Source organism: Mobula birostris, chromosome 18 (assembly GCF_030028105.1).
Source record: "Mobula birostris isolate sMobBir1 chromosome 18, sMobBir1.hap1, whole genome shotgun sequence".
Classification (NCBI taxonomy): Eukaryota; Metazoa; Chordata; class Chondrichthyes; order Myliobatiformes; family Myliobatidae; genus Mobula; species Mobula birostris.
In genome coordinates this window covers 48,875,112-48,897,824 of record NC_092387.1, presented here as the reverse complement: position 1 = coordinate 48,897,824, position 22,713 = coordinate 48,875,112, and the positions used below count along the sequence as shown (strand labels likewise).

Sequence of the window (22,713 nt, the reverse complement as noted above, 5' to 3'; positions counted from 1 at the left end):
AAGCCATTCTGTAAATGAACGTGTGTTAGTTTTACCCACATTAAGTTTATCTTCTATCAAGAACAAACATAAGTGTCAAAAGTTGGCATGATAACTAAACACGAGAGTAAATATACTGCGAGCAATTAAGAAAGGTTCCAACAGAGAGAAGCTGCCATTGTTCACCAAATTCACCAAGATAGATTCAGGTTAGAGCCTGAAATGGATAACTTAAGTCCACCTGCACCCATGCAGTTTGCCGGCAATCTACGTAACTGATAACTGGAAATGCTTGAAATAGCAATTCAATATATATTTGGCAGTGAGTAGAGCGGAAATGATGGATGAAAAATTGAAGGCGTCTATCTTTCTATATGTAATTGGCGAAGATGCTTCGGACATCAAAAGCATCATGTTTGAAAGATACAAGTTCTTTTCCTGTGACTAGAAACAAGGTATGAGCTTTGACCAATACGCAGCTGAGATTCACACATTGAGTAGCCCTGTTAGTTTGGAGATTTGAGAGACTCACTAGTTAGAGACAAAGTAGTGTTCGGAACTTTAAATAATGGGCTTAGAGAAGGATAACTCCATGAAAAAGACTTAACATTGCCAAAGGCTGTGAGTATGTGTAGGGTAGCAGAGACCACATGATCACAAGCTAAGAAGTTGCACAGGGCAGAAACAGTGCATACTGGGAGCAGAGCACAAGATGTTTCCAAAAGCAACAGCAAAGCAAAGAGGTAGGCTCAAATAGCAAATGCAGTAAATGTGGAGACAGGCATATTCCAAAGACATGTCCTACTTATGAAAAGTTCTGCAATAATTGTGGGAAGAAGAAGCATTTTGCAAAATGCTGCAAAGCTGGGGCTACTAAGAGAAAAGTGCGTACAGTTGCTGAGGAAATGGAGGAAGACTTTGTGGATTCTCTACAGACTGCTGGTGCTGGTAAGACAGAATGGATTGCTCCAGTGAGACAGTAATTCCATTCAAGCTTGACACCAGAGCCCAGGTGAATCTGTTGTCCATGGATGATTACAAAACTCTCAAAGTAAAGAGCAAGATGTACCCAGAGAAGCTAAGAATGACAGGCTATGCTGGAGAGAACATCCCAGTAAAACAGGGCTATATAGTGACCTTCAAGCACAAGGAGTAGCACCTAAGGGCACAGATACTGATTGTTGAAAAGCAAGTAAAGCCAATATTAGGTCTGATTGCATGTGAAAAGTTCAACCATTAAAGTTGGATAGATATATGGACAGGAAAGGAGTGGAGGGTTATGGGCTGAGTGTGAGGGTAAGAGTTCGGCATGGACTAGAAGGGCCGAGATGGCCTGTTTCCGTGCTGTAATTGTTATAAAAGAGCTTTCATAGTGACTTCACAGATCAAAGATGACCACACTTCACTTATGGACAAATATGTAGGTGTCTTTGAGGGGTTCAGATGCTTAATTGGTGTGCACAAAATGCATATAGATGAGACAGTGGTTCCTATTGTCCATGCATGCAAGAGAGTTCCATCTGCAATGTCATACAGAAAACTGAAGAACCGACAGGTTGGGTGAGCTCACCGGTGATTGTCCAGAAGAAAACCAGAACATTGCGGGTGTGTCTAGACCCAAGGGATCTCAATAAAACCATCCAGAGAGAGCATTTTAAGTTGTCAACACAGGAGGAGACAGTGTCCCAGTTTGTAGATGCCAGGTCGTTCAGCAAACTTGGCGCGTCTGGGTCTTGGCAGATGAAGCTTGATGAACACTCACAACGCACTGGAGGAACTCAGCAGGTCAGTCAGCATCAGTTGAAAAGATTAGTCGATGTTTCGGCCCGAAACGTCCACTAATCTTTTCAACTGATGCTGACTGACCTGCTGAGTTCCTCCAGCGCATTGTGAGTGTTCCTTTGACAACAGCATCTGCAGATTATTTTGTGTTTAAGATGAAGCTTAATGAGCCAAGTTCAAGACTGTGTACCTTTAACACACCAGAGGGAAGATATAGCTTTCTTCGATTACCATATGGGATCCTGTCCGCACCAGAAGTCTACCATAAACCGATTCACGTGATCTTTGAGGGCATATCGGGTGTCAAGACCATGATGGATGACATCATCATCAGGGGGTCTACCAAGGAAGAACATGATGCATGACTGAGTTAGCTGCTTGATATGACATGGAATGTTAATTTGAAATAAAATAAAGAGAAATGTGAGCTTGCTGTTAAGACACTGACTTTCTTAGGATATGTCATATCAGAAGAGGAAATGAAGCCAAGAAAGACTTCAGCTATAGAGAACATGGATGGGCCCCAAAGCAAAGAGGAGGAGAGATGTTTCTTGAAGATGGTGACCTGCCTGGTTCATCCCTCGATTGTCTACTGTGTCAGCAACACTTAAGTCACTCCTTGAGCAATGAGATTAGTGGATTTGGTCTCACAAGCAACAAGAGTGTTTCTAGAAGCTGAAAAGAGTCCTAAATGAAGAGCCCATGCTTAAGTTTTATGAACCCAGAAAGCTGTACTTAGGATTTCAGCTCATGCATCCCAGTATGGTCTTGCAGCTGTAATACTGCAGCAGCCTATGCATCAAAAGCTTTAAAAGTGCAAATCCAAGATCATAATTCTGGCACATGGTCCAGGCAAGGATATGTGCAAGAGGAAGTTGCTCCACATTCCTTCCAGATCCAGACAGAGCAAGAAAAACCTCGCAGAAAGAACCATTTGGATCTACGAACACGAGCTCCAACCCATAGCTTGATACGTCACCTGAGGGGCCAGCAGATGTGAAAAATAAATTTGTTGATCAGAGTGAAAGCAATACATCTGTGAAGACAAATAGCAGACCAAAAAGGATCATCAAACTATCTTAGATCCGACTGAGAGTTGCTGAGTGAATAAGGGACTGTATTTGCTCATTATAATTGAAGTTAATGTAAATGTCTTGGTTGGAAAGCATTATTGTTTCCATGCAGGTTTATTGGGACATAGTATTGTGTTTGGCTTTACTTTAAAGAGGGAAGATGTACTGTTATGTGTGTACGTAATAAAGAATTTCAGGTTCCAGTGTGTGATGTGGGCGGTTCACCCTAGAACCAGAAGTGACATTGGTGAGCAGGTCGCACATGTTAATATGGAGCTGAAGCTATTCTGTAAATAAATATGTTTAGTTTTACCCACACTAAATTTATCTTTTATCAAGAACATATCTATCTTGACATATTCATTTTCTTCCAGACATTCACAGAACAATGAAATACAATGGAATCAATGAGACTACACACAAAAAGTTGATAAACAATAGGCAAAAGAAGAAAACTCTGTAAATACAAAAAGCAAATAATAATAACAATATTAATCATAAATAAATAGAAAATAAATAATACTGAGAACGAGTTATCGAGTCCTTTAAAGTAAGTCCATAGGTTGTGGAATCAGTTCGGTGTTGAGGAGAGTGAAATTGCCCAGGAGCCTGATGGTTAAAAGGTAATAACTGATTATGAATCCGGTGGTGTAGGATGGCAGCATCAAGACAATGAAGCAAGTGACAAGATTACCATAAATTCATTTGAACATGTATTCATTAACAACATGAAAAAGTTAAGCTACGTGAAAGGACAGTTTACTTTTAAAACCCATTTCAGAGTCATGCTTAGGAAAGCATTACTGGTCATTAAGAATGCCGGGCACAAGCACAGAAGGAAGACACGTCTCATGTTAATCCACTCTAAAGTAAGAGTGAATTACGACAAAGCACTTGTTGCAGTGTATTACTGCCAATTAGCAGGTATTTGTTTTTCTATTGAATAGATGACTGCTTCTTGCTGCAAATCACCACAATCAAATTGGCAGTAATTTATCCCTGAGGGCTGAATATTGCTTAATTAATAGATGCTTTAGTTAAGATAAATCACTGATCTCTGCAATGAAATCTGTATTAAGATGCAGGGTCCAGGCTTGTTCTGTGCCTCCAACCTTGCTAGCAGCAATTAAATTACCTCTCTATCCAAAGGCTGACGAAGCCACACGACACCACTCTCGCTTTCTACTGCAAAGTACTTGCTGGCTTCTTCTCCGGCAACACCGAACACAAGTGTGTCATTGTCTGGATCTCTGGCCCATAATTTGGTTATGGAGGTTCCTGTGGATAAATCACGAATACTGTAAGTATCCAGGTCAATGTTGCCTCTAATTTGTAATGACTAGTACGCGCAAAAAATCTTGTGCTGTGTATTTTTTTTGCCCAGTGACAACATGCATGCACAGAATAATTTCTTCAATAAAAACAGTATAAATAAGCCAGTTTTAAAATCTGCAGACAAACCTCCACACTGTCAACACTGTCTGCATCAGAAACTGGAAAAGGAAATGTGATTGTGTACAATTGTGAAATATACTTAACATGCCAATGAGATAGAGGGTGACAACCTTTTGTGTACAGTTTAAATTCCTATGTGCTCTAGTGCTAAATGATGTGTGCATGCACACACATCTTAGAGGGAACATTGATCCAGATCCATAAATATAAATCAAAAACAGTAAACCCAAGGAGCAGGGCCTCACGTTTACACCAGAGCATGTTACTAACTGAAGGATGAGAAATTTCTTTGCCCAGAGAGTGGTAGGTGTTAGAGTGGATTTCTCTTTGGGTAGATGATTTGTTTACACTTAAATGACTTTGGCCACCAGACTTCTATTTTAACCCAAACAACTGACGAAGGGTCTCGGCCTGAAACGTCGACTGTACCTCTTCCTAGAGATGCTGCCTGGCCTGCTGCGTTCACCAGCAACTTTGATGTGTGTTGCTTCTATTTTAACTGTTTGACAAAGGACTGTGGATTGAGTCCACCACAATGGACTTCCTAAAAGGTGTGAATACCAGATACTTCTGGTAGTTTGACCTGATAAAGTAGTTTCGAAGTCAGTATCACCACACCTATACATTATAAATATTAATTCTATTAATTGTCTTCTATGTTAGCATGGGAAATGCCAAATAAATGTATCATAGACTTCTTACATTCCTAAAGGCTGTAGATACCAACCCAGACATGTTGGCGTCCGGAGGAAAGGATGGTGTGAGATTTTGTATGTAGCTTCAATAGGAAGCATTGTCTATGCATTGCCTGTAACTTTTTAAGTAGCGATTACCCTTGTGTTTAGCATATAAATATCGAGCCCACATTTAGCTAGCAGACCTTTCTGCGGAAAGCGTCTCGGTACGTAGATGCCTGCTGTACTTTGTTGTGTCGAATAAAGAAGCTGCTTTGTATCTACCAGTGACTCTGTCTCTCCGGTAATTTCATCCACGCTACAACAGTGGGAATATAGAATTAACCACTGGAAGGATTACTTGAGTCATATAACACAACAGCATCTAAAGGCAAGCTAAATGAACACCAGAGGGAAAATAGGATGAAAAGATACATCAGTGATGTTGGCAGAAAAGGGATACTAGAATCAGATCGCTGACACAAAACAATTGTAGTTGAAGTACTTTATGGAATTCCAACCACAGCCCTGCATTTAATTTGTGTGGATGCCTCACAAAACCAAGCAACACACATCAAAGTTGCTGGTGAACGCAGCAGGCCAGGCAGCATCTCTAGGAAGAGGTACAGTCGATGTTTCGGGCCGATACCCTTCGTCAGGACTAACTGAAAGAAGAGATAGTAAGAGATTTGAAAGTGGGAGGGGGAGGGGGAGATCCGAAATGATAGGGGAAAACAGGAGGGGGAGGGATAGAGTTTAGAGCTGGAAAGTTGATTGGCAAAAGGAATACAAGGCTGGAGAAGGGAGAGGACCATGGGACAGGAGGCCCAGAAAGGGGGAGGGGAGGGGAGCACCAGAGGAAGACACAGTGAGAGGGACAGAGGGAGAAAAAAGAGAAAGAAAGGGGATAAAACAAAAAATAATAAATAAATAGATAAGGGATGGGGCAAGAAGGGGAGGAGGGGCACCAACAGAAGCTAGAGAAGTCAATGCCCACGCCACCAGGTCCCACCACCAAGCACACCTTTCCCTCCCCCCCTTCTGCTTTCCACAGGGATCGCTCCCTACACCACTCCCTTGTCCATTCGTCCCCCCCATCCCTCCCCACTGATCTCCTTCCCGGCACTTATCCTTGTAAGTGGAACCAGTGCTACACATGCCCTTACACTTCCTCCCTCACCACCACTGAGGGCCTCAGACAGTCCTTCCAGGTGAGGCGACACTTCACCTGTGAGTCGGCTGGTGTGATATACTACGTCCGGTGCTCCCGGTGCAGCCTTCTGTATATTGGCGAGACCCAATGCAGGCTGGGAGACGGTTTCGCTGAACACCTACACTCTGTCCGCCAGAGAAAGCAGGATCTCTCAGTGGCCACACATTTTGGTTCCGTGTCCCATTTCCATTCTGGCATGTCTATCCATGGCCTCCTCTGTTGGCGGGATGGGGCCGCACTCGGGTTGGAGGAGCAATGCTTTGTGTTCCGTCTGGGTGGCCTCCAGCCTTGTGGCGTGGGCATTGACTTCTCTAGCTTCTGTTGGTGCCCCTCCTCCCCTTCTTGCCCCATCCCTTATCTATTTATTTATTATTTTTTGTTTTATCCCCTTTCTTTCTCTTTTTTCTCCCTCTGTCCCTCTCACTGTGTCTTCCTCTGGTGCTCCCCTCCCCTCCCCCTTTCTGGGCCTCCTGTCCCATGGTCCTCTCCCTTCTCCAGCCTTGTATTCCTTTTGCCAATCAACTTTCCAGCTCTAAGCTCCATCCCTCCCCCTCCTGTCTTCTCCTATCATTTCAGATCTCCCCCTCCCCCTCCCACTTTCAAATCTCTTACTATCTCTTCTTTCAGTTAGTCCTGACGAAGGGTCTCGGCCCGAAACATCGACTGTACCTCTTCCTAGAGATGCTGCCTGGCCTGCTGCGTTCACCAGCAACTTTGATGTGTGTTGCTTGAATTTCCAGCATCTGCAGAATTCCTGTTGTTTGCCTCACAAAACCAGTTTATTTTTAACAAATTATATCAGCTGACTCTCCAGCACAGCTCTGAGGGAGTGCTGCCTATTCAGAGAGCCGCCTTTCTGATGAAACATTCATCTAAGACATGTGACGAGATCGGGACAAAAGATGCAACAACTTCATTTGAAGGAGAGCAAATTCCCCAACTAACACTGCTGCCTCTATTAACACTGAAAGGTCGTCAATCCTGTTGTTGTTTGAGACTTGGGTTTCAGAGGTGGCTGCTATATTTGCCTGCTGAACAATCCAAAACTCTGAAAAATTGAACTGAAAATATTCCCAAGTGATAAGGTGCAGCATCTGTTTAATATTTCCTTATTGTTGTCGTCTTTAATTGCACTTTCAAGGAGAAAAGTTAGCATTTTTCCTTTGAATTTATGCAGGACAAAATACTTCATCCTGTGTCTTGAGAAAGGTGTTAAACAGTGAAGCAATTAAATTCAGCAAGTTAAGTGCTGAAGCCCGAAGCTTTTTATTAATTTATTCACAGGACCTGGGAGTGGGAAGGTTGGAAATTATTGTCCTTCATAAGATACAGTGCCTAGAAAATATATTGAGCCCCCATAACTATTTTCATATTTTACTGACTCATTTTCTAAATTTAAAATATATTGAGCTAATCTACACAACATTGTGCATTATGCCAAATCAAAAGAAAAATTCCAAACCTATCAGCAACTTACTAAAATTTAAATAGCAAACTAGTGAGGCTAAAAAATTATTCATCCTCTCTGTAATTACTACACTATCTTTCCTCAAGTGCAATACTATATATTACCTTACCAACTCACCCATTTTTTTCCTGTAGAAAATTGGAAGATCACCTGTTTTCAATTAATTCACAAGATTACTGTAAATACCCCCTCTACAGAGTAGTAGATTTTCAACAGACAAATGTCAAAATTAGGACAAAAGAGCATTGAAGACAAGTTAGGGAAATGATAAGGCAGAAGCACATATCTGGGGAAGGGTTCAAGACCATCTCAAAGGCACTTAACACACCTCAGAGCTCAGTGCAGTTCATCGTGAAAAAGTGGAAACAATATGAAACCACAGTCACACTACCTAAGTCAGGCTGTCCCTCTAAACTTAGTCACCGGAGAAGAACGGCACTTGTAAGAGGCAACTGTGATGCCAGCAGTCACTCTGAGTGAGTTGCAGAAGCCAGTGCCTGCAAATGGAGATGAAGTTAATGGCTACAGTCTTCAAGGCCTTGCACAAAAAGGGTATTTATGGCAAGAGTGGCAAGACTGGCTAAAAAATAAAGCATATCCTTGCCCACAAAGTGTCACTAAGATGATACCGTAAAGATGTGGAAGAAAGGCTGGTGGTCAGATGAGACTGAAGTGGAATTTTTTAGCCTCAATGCTAAGCTATATGTGTGGCATAAATCTGATACTGTGCATCAGCCAAATAACACTATCCCTGCTGTAAAGCATGGTGAAGGTAGCATCCTGCTAAGGGGATGCTTTTCAACAACAGGGACTTGAAATTTGGTCAGGATTGATGGGACGATGAATGCTGCTAACAGACATCCCACCCTGCAAAAACTCATTTCAGGGAGGTAGCACCATCAGTTTGCAGGAGACTCCCAGAACTTCCGGGCGAGGTGGGACGTCTGCAATAGAGTAGCTCCTTTGCAGCTAGCCAGCTAGTTTAAATAACATTAGCTATGCTAATGAACGAATGACACCTGTTAAACTCACCTCAACATGCCTTTTACAGTCTTAACCCACCATGGGCAATAGAAAAGTCACTGTTGCAAACAGTGCAGCAAGAAACACTGTATTATTTTTACCCCTATTAGGCAGGGGTACACTTTAGTGTAGTCTGGGGTGACGTACGTTTCATATTTTCTTTTTTTGGAACACTCTCGCTCTCTCGCTCATGGTTGCTCTCTCGCGCTTGCTTTCTCGCTCTTGCTCTCGCTCTCTCGTGCGCGCTTACTCTCTCTCTCTCTCTCGTGGTCGCTCTCGCTCACGCTTGCTTTCTTGCTCTCTCTCTCTTGCTGTCTCGTGCTTGCTTTCTTGCTCTTGTGCTTGCTCTCTTGCTCTTTCTTGCGTGTTCTCTCACGCTCGCTCTCAAAAAAATCAATTTTCAGGAAATTGTATATAATTTGCGGGCATCAGGGAGCCACTATTAATATGCGGGAGACTCCCGGAACTTCCGGGAAAGGTGGGATGTCTGTGCTAAATACAGAGAGTTTCTGGATTAAAACCTGCTAGCCTCTGCCAGAAAGCTTGAACTAGGAAGGAAATTCATTTTTCAGCAGGACATCGACCCAAAGCACACTGCCAGAGCAACCATGGAGAGGCTTCAAATGAAGAAAATTGATGTCCTTGAGTGACCCAGAGTCCTGACCTCAACCAGATTGAACACCTCTGTAAAGACCTCAAGATTGCTGACCACTGGTGCTCCCCTGCTAACCCGACACAGCTTGTCAATGTTGCCAGTATGAATGGGCAAATCTTCCTCCATTATGTTGTGCAAAGCTAACAGAGACTTATCCAAAAAGACTACTGGCTGTAATAGCCACACAAGGTGGTTGAACTAAATACCGAGCAAAAGGGGATATATACTTCTGAACTGCTGACATTTCAATTTTTCATGCTTTACAATTTTCTCTGTCTTTTGGGCTCTACTGTGAAAAAAGGAGCTTGTGATTCACAAATAAAAATTCTCAGTTAAATTGATCAAAAATCCCTGGTTGTAATACTCATTTATGTGAACAAAGGGTGCTGAATACCTTTTCAAGGCACTGTAGTGCTAGTCTGTCCCTGTGAATCACTGCAGTTCACATGAAAAAGTGTTTCCATAGAGTTATTAGGTAGGGAGTTCCTGGATTTTGACCCAGAGATGATGAATGAATGGTGATTCATATCTACATTCATGAATCAGTGCTCTGTATTGCTCATTCATTTTACCTAACAAGTACACCTGTCAAGAACTATACGAGACCATGTCCATGTCAGTCGGTGGTACATTTTTGTACAATATGCTGTTTCCCAAGAAACAGGCAGTTCGTCTGACTCCCTCCAAGGAATGTACTTTAACTCCCTGAAGACTTACAACAATGGTAGGGTGCATGAGTTAATAAATTTAGTTTCTACTTGCTTTGACAACTTGGTACAATATAAAATTGCAAGAAAATTTTATTTTAAAAAACTATGCTCAGTTTAGAGGCAACATGAGAGAATAAAATAATATTTGATTTCCCCTCACTCTTCTAAATTCCAAATGTAATCAACCCATTCTCCCCTCGTAAACATGTAATTCCCTTAAAAGGGCAGCGTGGTAAAATAGCTGTTAGCGTAACACTGCGACAATGAAATATTTTCAATTCCACTGCTGTCTGAAAGGAGTTTGTATGTTCTTCCCATGACCAGGTGGGTTTCCTCCAGGTGCTTCAGTTTCCTCCTACATTCCAAAGATATACATTAGGTGGTTATTCAGTCACAGGTGTAATTGGTGGTGCGGGCTCTTTGGTGTATTTTATCTCTAAAGTAAAATCAAATAAAAACGACCGTGGCATTTGTCGAACTACTGAAAGATCAGGCTACAAAAGGTACACATCATGCAAAATGAAAACAAACTAATACCTTAATCATTGGATTCTCATTTAAAACCACAATCTATACATTTTTCCCAAACCGCCAGCAATATAAAAATAGCAACACACATCAGTCCTGACGAAGGGTCTCGGCCTGAAACGTCGACTGCACCTCTTCCTAGAGATGCTGCCTGGCCTGCTGCGTTCACCAGCAACTTTGAAGTGTGTTGCTTGAATTTCCAGCATCTGCAGAATTCCTGTTGTTAGCAATATAAAGATCTCCACTGTCCTCCAATTCAGGGATGTTAACAGATCCCCTTAATTTAGTTGCTTCACAGTCAGCTGTGCCTTCCGCAGTAAGGCATCAAGGACTGGGATTTAATCTTTCCAACATCGTTTCCATTTTGGATTCTCTAACTTTTTGCTCAAGCCTCTGGCCACCCAATGATTTGTCAACACTTTTACGTTTGATAAAGCTGCGAATTGATAGGGACAATGGAAATGGAAGCTGATGTTGCTTCACACGTACCACTTTATTCTCTCTTTTCCAAAGGCTTATTCAGTGTTAACAGAATTTAGTATAATGATACAATTTTCTACAATTCACATTATTTAAAGTCAATAGCTTTAAATTACAACACAGTAATGTCTATCTCTTAAGACCATAAGAGAAGAAATAGGCCCATATAGCCTATTGAGTCTGCTCCGCCATTCTATCAAGGCTAATCTATTATCCCTCTCAACCCCATTCTCCTGCCTTGTCCCCAAAACCTTTGATGCTCTTACTAATCAAGAACCTATCAAACTCTGATTTAAATACACCCAATGACTTCGCCTCCATAGTCATCTGTGGCAATGAATTTGCAGGTTCACCATCCTTTGGCTAAAGAGATTCCTCTTCATCTCTATTCTAAACGGACATATTCTGAGGCTGTGCTCTCTGGTCCTAGACTCCCCCAGTATGGAAACTTCCTCTTCATGTTCACTCTGTCTAGGTCTCTCAATATTCAACAGATGTCAAGCAGTCTTGGAAGCCCTTCAATGTGCTGACAGATGCCGTGTGCTCCTTCACCAGGGACACACAGGCACGGACATAACCCCATTAGAATGAGATGCACCGAGCTCAGGCAGAACTCTCAAATGCTTGGATCTGTGGATCGCCACTTTAGCCAAGCCCAGGTGGAAACCAACCGGGAGATCTTCCAACCAACCCACAGCCTGCACTGATCAACCAAGTTTCATTGCTTGTCTCAGCATCACATGCTCAAGGTACAAGTTTACGGGAGTAGTGTACCTTTTTGAGAGTGTATGTCCAAATAAGCAATGAGGAAGGAGCAAGATAGACGCTTTGTGGCTAAGTGTGCTGCTGATACAAAGATAGGTGGAAGGGCCAGTAGTGCTGAGGAAACAGAGTCTGCAGAGAGATTTGGATAGATTGGAAGAATGGGCAAAGAAGTGGCAAATGAAATACAATGTTGGAAAGTGTATGGTTATGCGCTTTGGCAGAAGAAATAAACGGGCAGACTATTAGTTAAATGGGGAGAGAATTCAAAGTTCGGAGATGCAATGGGACTTGGGAGTCCTCATGCAGGATACCCTTCAGGTTAACCTCCAGGTTGAGTCGGTGGTGAAGAAGGCGAATGCAATGTTGGCATTCATTTCTAGAGGAAAAGAGTATAGGAGCAGGGATGTGATGTTGAGGCTCTATAAGGCGCTGGTAAGACCTCACTTAGAGTACTGTGGGCAGTTTTGGGCTCCTTATTTAAGAAAGGATGTGCTGACGTTGGAGAGGGTACAGAGAAGATTCACTGGAATGATTCCGGGAATCAGAGGGTTAACATATGAGGAACTTTTGTCTGTTCTTGGACTGTATTCCTTGGAGTTTAGAAGAATGAGGGGGGACCTCATAGAAACATTTCAAATGTTGAAAGGCATGGACAGAGTGGATATGGCAAAGTTGTTTCCCATGATGGGGGAGTCTAGTACAAGAGGGCATGACCTAAGGACTGAAGGGTGCCCATTCAGAACAAAGGAGATGCGAAGAAATTTTTTTAGCCAAAGGGTGGTGAATCTATGGAATTTGTTGCCATGGGCGGCAGTGGAGGCCAAGTCATTGGGTGTATTTAAGGCAGAGATTGATAGGTATCTGAGTAGCCAGAGTATCAAAGATTATGGTGAGAAGACAGGGGAATGGGACTAAATGGGAGAATGGATCAGCTCATGATAAAATGGTGGAGCATATTCAATGGGCCGAATGGCCAACTTCTGCTCCTTTATCTTATGGTGTTATGGTCTTATATTCTTCTAAAAATTTTGAGCAGAGATTATCACTGGTTAATGAATTGGTAACAATAATTATGAACATTTTTAAGGACAAAGGATGAGTCCTGTTGCTTATTTACGTCCATTCACTGTTTTACTATTAGTAAGGTACAACAGACAGATTGAAATATATGAAGCATTTTAGAAAACCTGTTGAACATTAATCTTTTAAAAAGACAATTGAAAAATAATATCCTTTCTAAATAATATTGTGATTGTAACCATTTACTATCCAAATACAGATATGAACACTAGTTCTGTGAGGATTTTAAAACGTATCACCCAACGCAACTGTCTAGCTGGTGTGAGTTGTTTCCTGTGATCTTGAATTGTAAAACATCATTTGCTGCTTCATTTGGCAGTAAAGATAATCATTATGTATCTATTAATTATGAGTGGGATTTAAAGAATTAAGAAGCAGCACAGTAATGCACATGCCAACATAATTTTTGCATTGCCATCTTGGACACGTGTGCCATAGATTTGCCACCCCGAGACAATTAGGGGGATTACGTCAGTTCTTATTTCCTTCTGTGTAATGTAATTTTAAGTTTAAGCCAAAGTATGCCTCATATCAAAGTATGAAACAAAAGTTCAAACACTAACACAAATTGCTCAGTATTATATCATTTAGCATCCCCCTGACTGAACACCATCTGATCAAATGCCACATGATCAAATCTCCAGGAATAGGTCAAAACAGAGTTGGCAAAGTCTCACTCAGGCTTCACTGTGGCAAAATTTCCTTTGTATCAATCCCATCATATTACACTGATAAGTAATTAAATAGATTACAATCAGCGTGACATGGTCACAAGCTGTTCAGGAAACAATAAACGGTTTGGAGCTTTAATCATATAGACTCTGTGAAAATGCAAATGAAAATGTGGCTTCATGTTGTTTACTTCTTGAATTTGAGTTAACTTTGCTCCCGAGTCAACTCACTCAACTCCGAAACTTCAAACAACAGTGGGAGCAAATGCAGGAAATATCCATGGGTCATGCAGTGTATTTGGAGAGAAAAAAGGGGTAATAATTCAGCCAAACAAGTGTTCTCCACAGCTATTGCACATTACTCCCTGGGTTATGAATGGGTTCCATTTTTAAATTTATTTTTGTCTACGTGTCAGAAGGTATATAAGATCACTTTTCTCATAACAACTGTAATGAATGGCATCAAAAGCCTATCAGACTGATAGGAAAGAACAATCACTAAAGGTGGAGAAAGAAAGGAAATTAGTTCTGGCATTCACAGGAATGAACATTCATATGTATTTCAGATTTTGGAATTTAATAGTATTATGGGATCTTATTGTATGTAAAGGTGTCTATAACTTGGGTATTTATAACCTGGGGATGGCTTGTACATTGTTACTTTGGACAATTGTTTCAAATCAGTACTGACAAAATTGAGTTGGTGTTTTCTTGTTTGCTCGCTTACTGCTATCCAAATAATCTCTCTTTATACACTCAGTGGCCACTTTATTAGATACAGCTGTACACCTGCAAATATCTAAACAGCCTATCATATGGCCATAACTCAATGCATAGAAGTATTCAGATGTGATCAAGAGGTTCAGTTACTGATCGAAGTGACTTTGACTGTGGAATGATTGTTGGTGCCAGACAGGGTAGTTTGAGTATCTGAGAAATTGCTGATCTCCTTGGATTTTTCAGTAACATCAGTCCAGTCTCAAGAGGTTACAGAGAATGTTGCAAAAAAATAGAAAGCAGCCAGTGAGCAGCAGTTTTGTTGGTGAAAACGCCTTGTTAATAAGAGGGGTTAGAAGAGAATGGCCAGACTGGTTCAAGCTGACAGCAAGGCGACAGTAACTCAAATATCCACAGGTTACAACAGTGGTGTACAGAAGCACATCTTTGAATGCACAACACTTCGAACCTTGAAGTGGATGGGCTACAACAGCAGAAGACCATGAACATACACTCAGTGAACACTTTATTAGGTACAGGAGATACCTAATAAAGTGGCCACTGAATGTATGAAAATATTGTCTTGGGCTCACACACATTCTGTGCACAAACCTTACATGACCAGAGTAACTTTCAACCAAATAGCAGCTACTCAGCCCCCATTTCCTAAGCTAGATTTGTCAATTTTTTCAACTCTTTGTCATTACAAGTTACCATCACAGTGAGAGATGTTCACTGTTTTGGTGAAACTGTCAACAAGATAAATCTTCTTCCTGCAAGATATATGTGAAGTCACCCTCTCTCTCTCTCAATTACATCGACCAATACACAATGAAAAGTGAAATTCCACCAATGGCCTTGAACAAGGGCATTACCAATCCACTTTAACCTTTTACACAAAACTGCTCAAAATGCAAGTACATCAAGGCCAGTGATGGTACTATTTCCCGATACAACATACAGGGAGTCCATTTCAGCTCATTAAGGCTATGGCAGCTGACATACCCCACTATTTTCCCTCTTATGCATCAAATCGAACCACTCAACCAAACACATTACACAATTAATAACTTGTACATCTTTGGAATGGAACCACAGGGAGAATGTGCAAACTCCATGTTCAAAGTAAATTTATTACTATAGTACATGTACGTCACAATAAACTCCCCTGAGATTGTTTCTTGTGGGCATTCACTGTAGAACAAAGAAATACAATAGAATCAATGAAAACTACAAAGACCAACAAACAACCAATGTGTAAAAGAAAACAATCTGTGCAATTACAAACAATAATAGTAAATAAAAAATACTAAGAACATGAATTGCAGAGATAGCACTGGAGGTCAGGATCAAACACAGGTTGCTGGAGCTGAGAGGTGACATTCCTACCAGCGTGCTTACAAATCAGAGAAAATGCAAACAAGGTTGGGAGGAAACTAGGAGAAATAACATTTTAACGCAGTTGCGCAGGTTACTTTCCTTATAAACCTGAAGGTGGGTGAACAAAACCCTGAGGTTCCACTGAATCGGCCTTCCAATGAGAAGCCCCAGAGGATATAATTCAGAGAAATACTCTAAACCAGGGGTCCCCAACCTTTTTTGCACCGCAGATCGGTTTATTATTGACAATATTCTTGCAGACTGGCCAACCCGGGGGGGGGGGGGGGAGGAGGGGAGGGGGAGTAGGGTTGCCAACGGACAACAGTAACAGTCAAATACGTTGTGTTTACCCCGAGAAAGACTACCATGACCATGAAGCCTTGCACGGGCACCTGTGCGCCCATGCGTGTACGTGATTTTTTTCTACAAATCGTTTTTGGCAATTCTGTTCGGGGGGAGGGGTGTTAATCACGACCGGAATATAGGTGATAAGTGGCTAATACACTCAATTTCCTTTCTAAAAGGGATTATCTAACGAATTTAATATTAAACACACAGCGCATATTTTCCTCGCATGAATATAGTGATAGGTCAATTATCAGGGGAGGACAGGGGAGCTTGAAGTAAGTGTTGAACGAACTTCCAGTAGAAGTGGTAGAGGCAGATTCAATATTATCATTTAAAGAAAAATTGGATAGCTATATGGACAGGAAAGGAATGGAGGGTTATGGGCTGAGTGCAGGTCGGTGGGACTAGGTGAGAGTAGCGTTTGGCACGGACTAGAAGGGCCAAGGTGGCCTGTTTCCATGGTGTAATTGTTTTATGGTTATACAAGTCACTTATAAGTCAATAGCATCATAACATTTTAAGTAACGTTTGGATATTAAACACACAGCACATATTTTCCCCGTATGAACATATAAAATCATTGCAACACACCAATATCGCTGAATCAGTGGGAGCCCTGGGCTTGTTTCCCCGCAACAAGACGATGCCATCGAACGGTGATAGGAGACAGCGATACTCGAAGGGGGTTCCTTATGTCCAGTCTATTCCGCAATTTAGTTTTCGTTGCATTCATTGCAAAGATATGTTGGAAATGGAAGCAATGTTTTCAGTGCTTTTGCGGCTATCTCAGAATATTTAGCCTTGACTTTGATCCAGAATGCCGGCAGAGATGTTATGTCAAACATACTTTTCAGCCCACCGTCATTTGCAAGCTCGAGGAGTTGATCTCCTTCCCGCGCTGACATGGATGACCCATGCGTAATGTCGCGTGCGTTCAAGCTTAACAGTGGGCGTGACAGGGAATGAGGAAAGGTGCAGCTGACTCATATCGCCAAATCATATCGTTTCCTCGCGGCCCGGCAGCACATGCTTTGCAGCCCGGTACCGGTCCGTGGCCCGGTGGTTGGGGACCGCTGCTCTAAATCACATAAAGCCCTGTGGCCATCAACTTATTTCAGCTACAGCACTTCTACTTATAAAGTACCATTAACAAAGTAGTATCTCAGGGGCTTTTGCAGGAGCATGATCAAAATGCAACTCCAAATCACAAGAGGTGAAGGGATAGACAAGATGATTTTCACAGAAATCATACTTAGCATTTTCAAAAAAATTTGTTTTTAAGAAACTAAGCCTTAGTTCAAACCTAATTTGCTTTACAGCCAGTAAGTAAGATAGAAATTAGTGGGAAGAAAGAGCTGGAACTTGATCAATGTAAAAACATATTATCAAAGTACATTTATGTTACCATAAACTACCTGGAGATTCATGTTCTTGCAGGCATTTACAGGAAAATAAAGAAATACAACTGAGTTTATGAAAACCTATACATAAACAAAGGCTGACAAATAAACAATGTGCAAAGGAAAAAAATGTGTAAATAAAAGAAATAAGTAATACTGAGAACATGAGTTGAAGAGTCCTTGAAAGTGAGTCGGTACGTTGTAGAATCAGTTCAGTGTTGACATGAGGGAAGTTATCCTTGCCAGTTCAGGAGCCTGATGATTGTAGGATAATAACTGCTCCAGAACCTGGTGGTGTGGGACCTGAGGCTCTGTATCTCCTGCCTGAGATTAGCAGCCAGAAGAGAGCATGGCCTGGATGGCAGGGGTCCTTGATGATGGATGCTGATTTCTTGTGACAGTGCTCCGTGTAAGTGTGCTCTATAGTGCGGAGGGCTTTGTCTGTAATGGACTAGGCTGTATCCACCAATTTCTTAATTTGGCTCCTGGGTGTTGGTGTTTCCTTATCAGGTCATGCCCTGGTGACAAGCCCAAACTTTTGCTGCTGTTCCACACAATTAAATAGAGACTTGCCTTTGAGGGCCCTGTGAGTACCAAAGATACAACTCCATTTTGTTCTTAAATGGTGAGGTCCAGCCTAATGGAGACAGAGGAGATCGCTGATGGTGGAACCTGGAGTAACACAAACCTTCCTTGAGGAACTCTGTGGGTCAGGCAGCTTCCATGTTGGGAAGTGGACAGTCAACATTTTGGGTTGAAACCCTTCACCTGGACTGGAAGGAAAGGGGAAGATAGTCAGTATAAAACTGGGGAAGAAAGGTGGAGAACAAGAGCTAGCAGGTAATAGGCGGATCCAGTTGAAGTGGGTAATAGATGGATGGGGGCAGGCATGATGTCAGAAGCTGGGAGGTGATAGGTAGAAGTGCTAAAGGTCTGCCGATGATGGAGTATAACAGGAGAGGATGGTGGAGCACAGAGTAAAGGCAGAGAGGTGGGGAGAAGAACTGGTGGGAGGATTGCACAGGTGACAGGCAGATGGAGAGTGAGAGGGCAGGGGAAGAGAAAAGATGTGGGGCAGTGAAGGCCAGCTGGATCAAAAGGAGAGAGAAGAAAGAAAAGAAAAATAGGGGAAAGGGACAGATGGGAAGCGGCTACAGGTTTGCGAATTCAACGTTCATGCTGCCCGCTTTGAGACCGTCCAGGCAGAATACAAGGTATTGTTCCTCTGATTTTCATTTGGCCAAGACCTGGTAGTGGACCACAATTCAGTGGAACTGAAATAGCTGGCCACTGCCAGATCCAGCCTCAGTTTCTCTGAACATGGTGCAAAGAAAAAATTAGTTCTGTCATAAAACCAATAAAGAAGTTATACAATAAAAGACTGAGGTATGGAAGACAGGGGTAGAGAAGTGATTCTCAAACAATGAAAACACTGGACTCCATCTCAAGTACTGTCTAGTTCTAGTCAACATGCTACAGGAAGAAAAATTTAGTTATGAGGAAAAACTGGCTAAGTGGGAGTTATTACAGTGAGGGTAAGGAGTGACTTAGTTGCGAAGAGTCACATCAATACAGTTCTTAAACAGAGTCGACAGGAAAGACCAAATTCCCTCAGAGAGGTCATGAACCCAGAGCCACAGATTTAAGGATTAAAGAATGAAAGAAAATTATTTTCACCTGAGTAGTGATAGGAGGATTGGAACTCCTTACTTGACGGGATGGACAGTGTTTAACTCAGCTGAGATATGGATACAATATAACCTAACATGAGCTGAGAAACTCTAATAACCTGGGATTTCTCTCTCTGTCAACGTGCACACAATGAGCCAACAGCCATCTCCCTTGTTATCAACTTCAACAATTCTGTTAATCTAAGAAAGTAAATATACAGGATAAATGTTATTTTCAATTCTCCTATTCTATTTATCAGTTTCTAATCAGGTCAGAAAGAGGCCCTTCAACTCCCTTAGGTCATGTGCCACATTGAGATCAGATAGTAATCCTACCTGGGGATCTTGTCGGGCATCCATGATCCAATCATCTCATTAATTATGAACAACAAGGATAAATATGAAATGAATTTAATTACTTTGAAGATGCATCATTTATAAGCTCCAACAGAGATCTCTATAGGCACACTCATCAGACCTTGAAATCTGAAGCTAGGAGGGGAAGGATACAGAAGAAACATCTCTATTTATGCTTAATAAGTTAGAACAAAAAGTCGATGCAACAGAGGGCGTGACCATTTGGCCTAATTTTCCTATGCTGGCTCTTTGAGTGAATTGTTTGCAGCCCCTGCTCACTTCCTCGTACATTATTTTCCCATCGACTATGAAACTCATAAATATACCACAATTAGATTTAATCACTAAAAGAAAATGCAAGATTGCTCAGATGTAGGGGGAGGTAAACAGGAGGAGGGGTTTAGTTTCTCTCAAGGTAGAGTACCACAGATGGTCAACTGTCTCTTTCAGAATACTTCAATTTGTATGGAGCAGGCAGAACGGAGTTTCATTAGTCATTGCCCTCTAAGTCTATCCACAAATCCTGTTTCCTGATGAGAGCACCTTCCTGTGCTGGGGCAGTCCACTTTCCCCAGGCTAGAATCTGACTGACCTTTTTTGTTCGATATTTACCATTGTAAATTCCTGCAGAACATCAATCCTGTTTGAAAAAGAATCTAGTGGAAGCCCGAGAAGAGTTTATTCATCAATCCTGTTTATCCATTACACCACACAGCTATTCACAAAATACATCCAGTATCTCTCTACCAATGCAGAGCGGAAGGAAAATGAAATTGTAAACAATCTGATGACATAAAGCCAAGACATTTTTCCTGATAAGTTGTTCCAACCTATCTGGAGGAACTCAATCAATAACATTTCAAAAATTTTACAGACCATTTGCTCAGTAAGGCATCCTGGAGGATTCCAATCATTTCAGACTTTTAAAAAAAAAACAGATGTTTAGATGATGAACTCTAATAATATATTATGGGAGAAACTAGTCTGACAGATTGCAGTACCTGATGCACATTAAATGATGGACAACTGCTGCAATATTCTTTTACAAACAAAAGAGAAAGACCTTTGTGTGCATGGCAACTCCATCCAGAAACTGCTCGGAGCATTTCACAGTTGACAAACTACTCTTAAACCCCCATTACTAATGATGGAAAATGTAGCAGTCATTAAATGTGAAACAGCACCCTACAAACAGCAGATCATTTACTTTTTTAAAATATATTTTATATTTTATTGAGATACAGTGCAGAGTACGCCCTTCCAGCCCTTTGAACCACGTCACCCGGCAACCCCCGATTTAACCCTAGCCTAATCATGGGACAATTTACAATGATCAACTAACCTACCAACCGGTACATTTTTGGATTGTGGAAGGAAACCGCAGCACCCAAAGGAAACCCATGCAGTCACGGGGAGAACGTACAACCACTTTACAGGCAGCAGCGGGAATTGAACCCAGGTCGCTGATACTGTAAAGTGTTGTGCTAACCGCTACACTACCATGCCGCACAATTTATTTATTTATATTAAATAAAATAAATGAGTAACTAAAGAGTTAGCCCATCTCTGGGTATAAGGGAACTCCCTGCTCTTTTCCTCCAATAATATATCTGATATTCCCTACTGTGAGCATTCAAGGTCCCTTGTGAGGACTGCTGAATGAGGCACCATTAAACCAAACCAGTATGACAGGGACTAGGAACTATAAATGGAAAATAACTTCATAGTATATAAACCTGTTATTGAATGCTGATGTAAACCCTGTATACCTGATTAAATGCTGAATGGATTCAACTACATGCCAGGTTCAGATTGGGTTGGGCGTGTATCCTGATAAAATATTTACACCATGTCACACCAGCCTGACTCAGTTCCTTATCCAGGACAGGAGGATTTACTTCAAATTACCGTACGTGCTCACATTTTCAGTTCCCTATCACCTATGAGAATTGTCCACACTAATCTAGGTTAGTCATGCGGCACGGCAACAGGCCATTCAACCCATCGTTTCCACACTGACCATTGGGCACCCAGCCATATCAATCCCATCTCTGGCACTTGCCTGTAGCCTTCTATGTCTCAACGAATCAAGTGCTTGCTTAGTCACTTCTTAACCAGCATCCAGCCTGTATCACTTGAGCAAGGAAACAAGTATGAATGTGGCATCCAGTTCCTGGTGTCCAACACTTCACAAAGACATAGCCCAGTTCAAACAGCTGTAGAGAATGAGCAAAGCTTTCCTAGCTCTGAAAGGATTTAAATCTCCCAAACCCTTGCAGTGGCTGCGAGTAAAGGGCTGATTTATACTTGTGCATACGGGCTACGCTGTAGCCTACGCAAGTGACCTACGCCGTTGTGAGCATTTATACTTGTGCATTGGTGTGTCTGCGTTGCTCTGCAATTCACCGCCAAAACGCTAGATGGCGGTGGGGTTTCTATGCCACCATGTTGAGTTTCTTCTTGTACTTAAACAATGGCGATTGAAACTGAGCGCATCATGTTGGAGTTGGGGCTAATAAATGTTGAACAAGAGTTTCTTCTCTCTCAGTTCTGAAATGGCGGAGGAAAAGAAGCAACCGGAAATGCGTAGGAGGAAATGCGATGCTACCAAGCGGACCAATCACAGTTGTTAGTGGTCTGCGTCACTGCGAACGTAGTTACGTTTTGGGAGAGGTGCACATTAGGCTACGGCGTAGGGTTCGGTGTAGAGTACAGCATAGGGTACACGGCTAAGCCATACCTACAGCGTACATTTGACGTAGAAGTATAAATTGGGCTTAAGACTCACCACAGCAGCTATGCTCACAAGTATTACCACTTGCATTTCAATAGCATCTTTGACACTGAGAATATCTCAAATTCTACAGAGCCACTGAAGAACTATTAAAGTATGATTAAGGAATATAGTGGCAAAGTTGCTCATAATATGGAAGAAATGTTGATTGAAAAGGTAAAAACTTCACGACCCATACCGGTGATAATAAACCTGATTCTGATATAGACCAGGAAACCAGGGAGAATACCCCATTCCAGGTAGTGAGTAACTTACCTTCCAGCTTCTCAACACCTGACCACCATCAACAAGGTTCAAGTCAGGACTGTAACAGAATAATCTCCACATGCCCGAATGAGCATAACTTCATAAGTCTCAAGAAGCTCAACAATATACAGAATATAGTAGCTCACTTGATATGCACTCCATCCACAACCATCTACTCAGTCCACCACTGATGTACAATAACAGCAGTGCGTACGATCTGCAGGATTGCTGCAGCAACTCACCTA

At 41.8% G+C, this 22,713-nt stretch overlaps 1 protein-coding gene across 13 annotated transcripts in view; it reads right to left on the bottom strand.

Moving 5' to 3' along the window:
• The window catches only part of cdh23 (cadherin-related 23), a 1,156,658-nt gene that overhangs the window by 912,334 nt on the left and 221,611 nt on the right, over positions 1 to 22,713 (bottom strand). For all 13 annotated transcript variants that reach the window (XM_072282605.1, XM_072282606.1, XM_072282607.1 and 10 more), the window contains exon 4: positions 3,970 to 4,112. In XM_072282605.1, the coding sequence (XP_072138706.1) occupies positions 3,970 to 4,112 (143 nt within the window). The remainder of the gene's footprint in view (positions 1 to 3,969; positions 4,113 to 22,713) is intronic.